Below are 10,504 nucleotides of genomic sequence, written 5' to 3'. Positions count from 1 at the left end.
CCTCAGGGTTTGGGTCACAAACGTTGTCGTGGCAAGCCAACTGTGACTTGGGCTGGAGTGCCACAAATGGTTGACTTCATATTACTCATTTCAGAGCTATTTAAATAAAGTGTTGAAGTAGAAATGAAAATTTAAAAAAATATGTTAAGTTTGTAATTTTTGGAGCATGGTGGTGCAAATGAGCTCTGAGCCAAGCAGATCATGGAACACATATTAAGGTGAATGGAAGCTTAGGAAAATGACCTCCAGAATTGGCAGGTAAAGTAACACTTCCAGTTCTGAGGCATGTTTTAACAGACAAGAAAATGTGACTGGGCGGTATAAACATAGTGTGGTTTAAGGTGACGATCAACAGATCATTTGAATAATTGAGAACCTGAAGGAGGACAGGGTTTGATCATATAGAGTTTCCTCATTTGGACAGGTTGATTTCATCTCGCAAATCTTTGCTGTTGATCGAGTCCCCTTCAGTTCTTTTACAGAGGTCATTTCAAATCCTTTTGAATTTTTAAAAAAATTTTATAAGTTCAGCACTTCTCTTTTCTATTCTGTCACTTTGTATTAATTATATTTCCTGGCTATCAACTGGGTGTGATACTTCTTAATAAAAGCTGACTTATCTCTTCCTCCTAAGTACAGTGATAGACACATCCTAATCAGTGCCTGCTGAGGTACCTTATCAAAACTGGGAAATCAGGGACTGTGGATTAGCAGCTCTGCTAATGTGAAAATAGGAAAAGAGCTAATACAGCTCATGCCATATTTTCTGTATTAGTACATCTTTAGATATTCATAGGAACCTTAGAAATGTATAGACAATTGTTTGTTCAATATCAAGTTTAAAAAAACAGCAAATAATATTTTGAAAATGGATGAAAATATCATTTTTCCAGGAGAAAATGATCAATATTCTTTAAAGTTTTCCACCAAATAATTAACAGCTTTATTAGCGATATTCCTAGAGCACGCGTGTGTTTGCAATGTAGCTAAATCCATTCGGCAAAGAGAGAGGAGGGAACAGAGTCACAATACCAAAGATGCATTTTGTATATAATGGGATACAAATCAGATGTTATCAAAATACTCAGCTGTAAGGTTTGTCAGTGGCTAAGTTACAGTGGATAAAAGTTATCAAGCATCTTCAATGAAATTGCATGAAATGCTCCTCGGCAATCTACTCTATAACTTATAGTCTTTCAGTAATTTCTTTCTATAACTTGCAAAATGGAAGAATCTCTTGAAAATGCATGCATACTACTTGCCATTGTTTGTTTTGATTCATTTAATGGAATTCTAATTCCAGTATTTTAAGAAACACTATGTACTGTTTTCAGTGTCCGGAAAATATACCTTCGATTTAAAACATTTTTCTTTTAAAAAGGAAGAGGTTGCAATTGAGGATAATAAAATTACAGATATACTAAATCCTTCTTATGCAAAGTCACTTCCGTGCTCTTCACATATGCAGGTTTAATATGTTAGAATTTAAGAATGTTTAAATTAGATTCAAAGAAGACATGTTTTCAAACAGTCTTTCATTTAAACGTTGATTTTTAGATACTTTGTGAACATACCAACTTGGCTTCTAAGTTAGTGTGACATACCTTTTCATAAATATAATTGTTACATTTGAAAAGATCTCTTATTCCACTTGGAGAAAGAGAGGGGAGAAATTAAGACTCTAATAAGACATATATAACAGGGCAGAAGAGTTCAGTTACCAAAGCCCAGGAAGTAACATCACTGCACCCATCAGAGCCAATGCCATAGTTTCAGTTGTTGCTGTACATCCTGCTCCAGTTGTGTCTAAAGTACTACTACCGTCTGTTTGATGGATTTGCTTTACATCACTGAGGTTCATCTCATCTGGCATCCCTGTAGAGGCAAATAAGAAAAAACAGGATGATGGATAACTAGCTCACCATGATACATCTAGAACAGCTCTTAAGCCAAATCATAGACCCCATTGTTTTATTCTTTTTGTGTAGCCTTCACTGTGTGTTTCACCTAACTCTAAAAGATGAATATGACACATACTTCTGCTCTTCTTAAATTGGAAGGTACAGGACCTTGAGTGGGAGTGTTCAGAAACTTTATAAGAACAAAGCAAAGCACTTTCCAGCTTTTTAAAGCACTTGGAATGTTCCTCTAAATGTTATTGAAGTAAAGCAATTTAATTAAAATGACCTGAGGTATAGCATTATTGCTTGTCCCGGAGATGTAACAACTGTAGGAACTGTGTGAAATCTTTCCTTACGAAAATAAAACGATGTAAGGAGAAATAATTAAGTAGGACATTTTTAAGAAATAAAATTTATACAGATCATATTTTGTATTAGGCTAAACTTTGCATAGGATCCTTATTGAAATATATCAAAGAATAATAACAAATATCAAATATTATCTTTTATATACATGCAGAGCTATGGGGATACGGGTATAATCAATAGATCAAAGAATTTGTTAGTAGGATGGATTGTGGCTTGAAGTTAGGGATGAAGTGTTTGATTAAAGAAAAAAAATGTGCAAAGTTACAGACCAAGATCTAGTCACATCCTGGTTATTACTTCTGTGTGTTGTAAAACCTGACAAACTGAGGAGACCAGTTCTCAAATTATTGGGAATGAAATAGTTATTTTCTTAAAGAAGTTTACCTTACTATGGTATACCTAGGGAATTACTGATTTATCAGTTACTATCTAGTGCCACCAGTGTGTTGAGACTGTAAGACTGTCTGGATTATCCCATGGCATGCCACCATCAGTCACAATTAACAAGTTTAAATTCAGTGTTACCACAGCCACAAATATTGACATCGTAATTACAGTGAGACTGGAAAAACAAAGCTTCATATAAGGAAGAGTCAATATTTATGTAATTAGGTCAATACATATATATAATTCAAAGGTAAACTCTACTGCATTTAGGGATGAGAGCATTAAAACGAAGCTCAGCTCTTCTGATCTGACATATTGATTTTACAGTCTGAGCTCTTGCATTATTATTCATTGTCTGGGTATTTGTTTTGCCCTTCTGTGTCATTAGGCAAGATGAATAAATTAGCAATTCCTTTTTTTTATAGGGACTGGAGTGGAGTGTGAATATTTTAGTCATGGTTTTATACTCCTTGTTATGCTACAATATAACAAGGAGCTATGCAGACTCTAGGCAATTAAAAATTTTTTTCCAAGATAACTACATAAATTTGAGCTTTAAGGGATTTACTTTTCTTTTTAAAAGCACTGTGTGGAGGTGCCTGGATTGGATTCATGAATAACTTTTCCTTATACCTTCCTGAGCTGGTATTTTCCTCATTCATTCATGAGCCAGGCAATGGTCTGGGTTCAGGGGGTACCATGGTGAGTACAGATATGAAAATAGAAACATGTTAAATCTTCTGCCTGCAAGTCAGGCAGCGCCAGGAGGGATATCCCATCTTCAGTCAGATGCCATTTTAACATCAGAGGTAGAGATTTGATAGTTCTAAGGATGATGGTCCCTTGAGATAAGAATTATATGAAAAGAAAAAAGATCCCTTGAGGAAAGGAATTTAATTAACTAAGTGTATAAATTGTACCAAAGCTCAACCAAAGACCCATAAAGGAAAAATTGGTTTGGAGATTTCTCACATTAATAAACAAAAATGAAGTAATTTAAAATAACCTTTTCTACGCATAATAGTGACACACAAAGATGACAATAAATTCATATTTCTGCCTTTGGTGGCTTACAGTCTGGCAGGGGAAGACAGATAGCCATGCTATTACAAAAACAAATGTAATATTAAAACTCAGGCACATGCCTGATGGTTGGTGCTATGAAGTGATACAGTCTTATACAAGATGAGGTGTCAATTATATACCGACTGGTTGACAAAGGCAGGACAGAGAGGCGATGACGTCAGTTTGGCAAGGATTAACCCTTTATCAAGGAAGATTGCCAAAATATACCAAAAGTGTTTAAAATGTATACTTACCTAGACCCCAAAGTTCCACTTTAATGGAGAAATTCCATGGGAATAATTTTTAAAATATGCACATATTTATTCACAAAATGTTAATCTGTGCGTTGTTAGTGCCATTAAGTGTCCATTAGTAGAGAACTAGGTTAAGAAAAGTGTATTTACTTATTTTAAAAGATTCAAAAAGTAGATATTGGTACATAAAAATGTTTTAATATAATTTTATACACATATTTTCATGGTCTTTAAGAATCTGAACTCTGTTAGTCTATGGTTGCCTTTCTTTGAGAGTACGGAATCTGTCATTAATTTCTGTATTCACCTAGTAAGCATTTAGTAATTACTAGGTGAATTAATAAATTGATGAATTTAATCCAGGGCAGAGAATTACAAAACTGTAAAAATACATTTCTCCAATTCAGTTTGATCCCCGCCCCAGTTTTATTGAGATATAATAGATATATCATAGATATATAGCATTATTGCTTGTCCCAGAGATGTAACAACTGTAGGAACTGTGTGGAATATTTTCTTATGAAAATAAAACCATGTAAGGATAAATAATTAAGTAGGACATTTTTAAGAAATAAACTTTATACAGATCATATTTCTCACTTAGCACTTTCAAGTATATAATTCAGTATTAATCACTGTAGTCACCATGCTCTACATTAGCTATCCAAAACTTATTTATCTTATAACTGGAAGTTTGTACCCTATGAACAACATCTCATGTCCCCCCCACATCCCAGTCCTTGGCAGTCACGAATCTACTCTGTTTCTATGAGTTTGGCTTTTTTAAAGTTATACTTATAAGTGATATAATATGGTATTTGTCTTTCTCTGTCTGACTTAGTTCACTTGGCATAATGCCCCCAAACTTCATCTAAGTTGTAGTAAATGGCTGGGTTTTCTTTTTTCTCATGGCTGAATAATATTCTATTGTTTTTATATACAATACATCTTCTTTATTCATTCATTCATTGACAACTGTTAGGCTGTTTCCATATCTTGGCTATTGTGATTAATGCTGCAATGAACATGGGAGTGCAGATATCTCTTCAAGATCCGGTCTTCATTTCTTTTGGGTATATATCCAGATGTGGAATTCCTAGATCATATGGTAATTCCATATTTTAATTTTTTAGGGAAACTTCATACTGTTTTCCATAGTGGCTCTAACAATTTACATTCCCACAAAGAGTGCACAAGGGTTCCCCTTTCTCCACATCCTTGTCAACACTTATCATTTGTCTTTTTTGATAATAGCCATTCTAACAGGTGTGAGGTGATATCTCATTGTTTCTGTTTGTTTGTTTTGGTTTTTTGTTTTTTTTTGGCCACACAGTGTGGCATGTGGGATCTTAGTTCCCTGATCAGGGATTGAACCCGTGCCCCCTGTAGTGGGAGTCGTAACAACTGGACCACCAGGGAAGTCTCATTGTGGTTTTGATTTGTACTTTCCTGATAATTTGTGCTGTTGAGCATCTTTTCATGTACCTGTTCACCATTTGTATGTATTTGGAAAAGTGTCTATTTAGTTTCTCAAATTCAGTCTCTTTTAATATAAAGGCATAGAATTATATTACAGCAACACCAAGTGTAGAATAAAATATTAGAATTAGATGTGAACTTAGAATTTTCATCTAAGAAGAAAAGTGGTGAATGTAATGGAAAAGATTCAGTATGAGAATATTAACTTACCAAATACTTGTTAAATAAAGTTGCTATGGATCTTGTTATGTTAAATAAAAACTATTACCCTTGGTCATTACTTGCTGGACTTGGATGGTCATTTATACCCAAATCAGTCATATTGGCAGGACATTTAGGAGTCTAATAAATCTGATATGGTTTATATAACAATTTACCAATTTTATTAGTGATTACTCCATTCTTATCTCCCAGGAAATATGATTGATAGTTCCATCCAGGGTACTGAGTCACTTGAATCTTGGATACATCCTGAAAAATGCTGAGTAATTTTCCAGTTTTCCTTGGGGGCTTCCATGTAATCCAATAACAAAAGCAGAGTAATTGTATTTTTGAAGAGAAAAGGTCCATGGTAATCATGAACACCCTAACTGAAGGTGGTCTCTGTGATTATATATTTGACTTTCAGACAGTCTGACTAGTAAATGGGGCTATTTGCATGACAACCTCTTCCATTCTCTATGGGCAAATGTCTGAGATTTATTTACAGTCCCATTGGTCAACGCTTTATAGCCATGAGTAGTCTTCCTTTTTGACAGTTGTGTAAGAATAATGAAGTAATTCTAATTGCTAATAAATTAAACAATGGATTAAAACATTAATGGGAGATTCTGACTATAAACCACAGTTTACTTTAAAGTAGTATGATGTATTAAGATATTTCAGCTCTGGGTAATGTTGGGGATTGTTATTTATTTGTTACTGCATCAAATGAATTATTGGTTATTCTCCAATAATTAATGAAAAATAGATTGTATTTTTCAGGATAGAGTTGGTAGCAGAGAAAATATTGTTTGGATCTTTTTTCAGTTCCTGATGCTATTTTTTTATAACATCTTTATTGGAGTATAATTGCTTTACATTGTTGGTTTCTGCTGTATAACAAAGTGAATCAGCTATACGTATACATATAACCCCATATCACCTCTCTCTTGAGTCTCCCTCTGACCCTCCTTACCCCAACCCTCTAGGTGGTCACAAAGCACAGAGCTGATCTCCCTGTGCTATGTGGCTGCTTCCCACTAGCTATTTTACATTTGGTAGTGTACATAGGTCAATGTCACTCTCTCACTTCATCCCAGCTTACCCTTCCCCATCCCCATGTCCTCAAGTGCATTTTCGACATCTTCATCTTTATTCCTGTCCTGCCCCTAGGTTCTTCAGAAACATTTTTTTTTTTTAGATTCCAGATATATACGGTATTTGTTTTTTCTCTTTCTGACTTATTTCACTCTGTGTGACAGACTCTAGGTCCAACCACCTCACTACAAATAACTCAATTTCATTTCTTTTTATGGCTGAGTAATATTCCATTGTATATATGTGCCAAATCTTTATCCATTCATCTGTCGATAGACACTTAGGTTGCTTAGATGTCCTGGCTATTGTAAATAGTGCTGCAATGAACATTGTGGTACATGAGTCTTTTTGAATTACGGTTTTCTCAGGGTATATGCCGAGTAGTGGGATTGCTGAGTCATATGGTAGTTCTATTTTTAGTTTTTTAAGGAACTTCCATACTGTTCTCCATAGTGGCTGTATCAATTGACATTCCTACCAGCAGTGCAAGAGGATTCCCTTTTCTCCACACCCTCTCCAGAATTTATTGTTTGTAGATTTTTGTTGATGGCCATTCTAACCAGTGTGAGGTGATACCTCATTGTAGTTTTTATTTGCATTTCTCTGATGATCAGTGATGTTGAGCATCCTTTCATGTGTTTGTTGGCATTCTGTATATCTTCTTTGGAGAAATGTCTATTTAGGTCTTCTCCCCATTTTTGGATTGAGTTGTTTGTTTTTTTGATATTGAGCTGCATGAACTGCTTGTAAATTTTGGAGAGTAATCCTTTGCCAGGTGCTTCGTTTGCAAATATTTTCTCCCATTCTGAGGGTTGTCTTTCCATCTTGTTTATGGTTTCCTTTGCTGTGCAAAAGCTTTGAAGTTTTATTAGGTCCCATTTGTTTATTTTTGTTTTTATTACCATTTCTCTAGGAGGTGGGTCAAAAAGGATCTTGCTGTGATTTATGTCAAAGAGTGTTCTTCCTATGTTTTCCTCTAAGAGTTTTATAGTGTCTGGTGTTACATTTAGGTCTTTAATCAATTTTGAGTTTATTTTTGTGTATGGTGTTAGAGAGTGTTCTAATTTCGTTCTTTTACATGTAGCTGTCCAATTTTCCCAGCACTGCTTATTGAAGAGGCTATCTTTTCTCCATTGTATATTCTTGCCTCCTTTACCAAAGGTAAGTTGACCATATGTCTGTGGGTTTATCTCTGGGCTTCCTATCATTTTCCATTGATCTATATTTCTGTATTTTTGCCAGTACCATACTGTCTTGATTACTGTAGCTTTGTAGTATAGTCTGAAGTTCAGGAACCTGATTCCTCCAGCTCCATTTTTCTTTCTCAAGATTGCTTTGGCTATTTGGGGTCTTTTGTGTTTCTGTACAAATTGTGAAAAATTTTTGTTCTAGTTCTATGAAAAGTGCCATTGGTAGTTTGATAGGGATTGTATTGAATCTGTAGATTGCTTTAGGTAGTAGAGTCATTTTTTCAGTATTGATTGATTCTTCCAATCCAAGAACATGGTATATCTCTCCATCTGTTGGTATCACCTTTAATTTCTTTCATCAGTGTCTTATAGTTTTCTGCATACAGGTCTTTTGTCTCCTTCGGTAGGTTTATCCCTAGGTATTTTATTCTTTCTGCTGCAGTGGTAAATGGGAGTGTTTCCTTAATTTCTCTTTCAGATATTTCATCATCATTGTATAGGAATGCAAGAGATTTCTGTGCATTAACTTTTTATTCTATTACTTTACCAAATTCATTGATTACCTCTAGTAGTTTTCTGGTAGCATCTTAAGATTCTCCATGTATAGTATCATGTCATCTGCAAACAGTGACAGTTTTACTTCTTTTCCGATTTGGATTCCTTTTATTTCTTTTTCTTCTCCAATTGCTGTGGCTAAAACTTCCAAAACTATGTTGAATAATAGTGGTGACAATGGGCAACTTTATCTTGTTCCTGATCTTAGTGTAAATGGTTTCAGTTTTTCACCAGTGAGAGTGATGCTGGTTGTGGGTTTGTCATATATAGCCTTTATTATGTTGAGGTCAGTTCCCCCTGTGCCTACTTTCTGGAGAGCTTTGATCATAAATAGGTGTTGAATTTTGTCAAAAGGTTTTTCTGCATCTATTGAGATGATCATATGGTTTTTATCCTCCAGTTTGTTAATATGGTGTATCACATTGATTGATTTGCGTATACTGAAGAATCCTTGCATTGCTGGGATAAACCCCATTTGATCATGGTGTATGATCCTTTTAATGTGCTGCTGGATTCTGTTTGCTAGTATTTTGTTGAGGAATTTTGCATCTATGTTCTTCAGTGATATTGGTCTATAGTTTTCTATTTTTGTGACATCTTTGTCTGGTTTTGATATCAGGGTGATGGTGACCTTGTAGAATGAGTTTGGGAGTGTTCCTCATTCTGCTATATTTTGGAAGAGTTTGAGAAGGATAGGTGTTAGCTCTTCTCTAAATGTTTGATGGAATTCGCCTGTGAAGCATCTGGGTCTGGGCTTTTGTTTGTCCGATGATTTTTAGTCACAGTTTCAATTTCAGGGCTTGTGATTAGTCTGTTTATATTTTCTATTTCTTCCTGGTTCAGTCTTGGAAGGTTGTGCTTTTCTAAGAATTTGTCCATTTCTTCAAGGTTGTCCATTTTATTGGCATATAGTTGCTTGTAGTAATCTCTCATGATCCTTTGTATTTCTGCAGTGTCAGTTGTTACTTCTCCTTTTTCATTTCTTTTTTATTTATTTATTTTTTTGTGGTACGTGGGCCTCTCCCATTGTAGAGCACAGGCTCCAGACGCACAGGCTCAGCGGCCATGGCTCACAGGCCCAGCCGCTCCGTGGCATGTGCGATCTTCCCGGACCGGGGCACGAACCCGTGTCCCCTGCATTGGCAGGCGGACTCTCAACCACTGCGCCACCAGGGAAGCCCTCCTTTTTCATTTCTAATTCCATTGATTTGAGTCTTCTCTCTTTTTTTCTTGATGAGTCTGGCTAATGGTTTATCAATTTTTTTTTATCTTCTCAGAGAATGAGTTTTTAGTTTTATCGATCTTTGCTGTTGTTTCCTTAATTTCTTTTTCATCTGATTTTTATGATTTATTTCCTTCTGCTAACATTGGGGTTTTTTTGTTCTTCTTTCTCTAATTGCTTTAGGTGTAAGGTTAGGTTGTTTATTTGAGATTTTTCTTGTTTCTTGAGGTAGGATTGTATTGCTATAAACTTCCCTCTTAGAACTGTTTTGCTGCTTTTGGTTTTGGGTTGTCATGTTTTCATTGTCATTTGTTTCTAGGTAGTTTTTGATTTCCTCTTTGATTTCTTCAATGATCTCTTGGTTATTTAGTAGTGTATTGTTTAGCCTCCATGTGTTTGTATTTTTTACAGTTTTTTTTTTTTTTTTTTTACTGTAATTGATATCAAGCCTCATAACGTTGTGGTCAGAAAAGAAACTTGTTACGATTTCAGTTTTCTTAAATTAACCAAGGCTTGATTTGTGACCCAAGATATAGTCTATCCTGGAGATTGTTCCATGAGCACTGTTATTTTTGGATGGAATGTCCTATAAATATTATTTAAGTCCATTGTCTTTAGTGTGTCATTTAAAGCTTGTGTTCCCTTATTTATGTTCATTTTGGATGATTTGTCCATTGGTGAGTTGGGGTGTTAAAGTCCCCTACTATGATTGTGTCCCCTACTATGATTTCCCCTTTTATGGCTGTTAGCATTTGCCTCATGTATTGAGGTACTTGTATGTTG

The 10,504-nt window shown here is 35.1% G+C and overlaps 1 protein-coding gene across 1 annotated transcript in view; it reads right to left on the bottom strand.

Moving 5' to 3' along the window:
- Nucleotides 1–1,556: 1,556 nt before the first annotated feature.
- Nucleotides 1,557–10,504, bottom strand: part of GPC5 (glypican 5) — a 1,362,542-nt gene continuing 1,353,594 nt past the window's right edge. The window contains exon 8 of the mRNA XM_065896202.1: nt 1,557–1,875. Within this exon, the coding sequence (XP_065752274.1) occupies nt 1,718–1,875 (158 nt within the window). The 3' untranslated portion in view covers nt 1,557–1,717. The remainder of the gene's footprint in view (nt 1,876–10,504) is intronic.

This window comes from Phocoena phocoena, chromosome 18, assembly GCF_963924675.1.
Source record: "Phocoena phocoena chromosome 18, mPhoPho1.1, whole genome shotgun sequence".
In the NCBI taxonomy this organism is placed as follows: Eukaryota; Metazoa; Chordata; class Mammalia; order Artiodactyla; family Phocoenidae; genus Phocoena; species Phocoena phocoena.
Note: the sequence above shows the minus strand (reverse complement) of the source record. Positions and strands in the feature narration are given on the sequence as shown.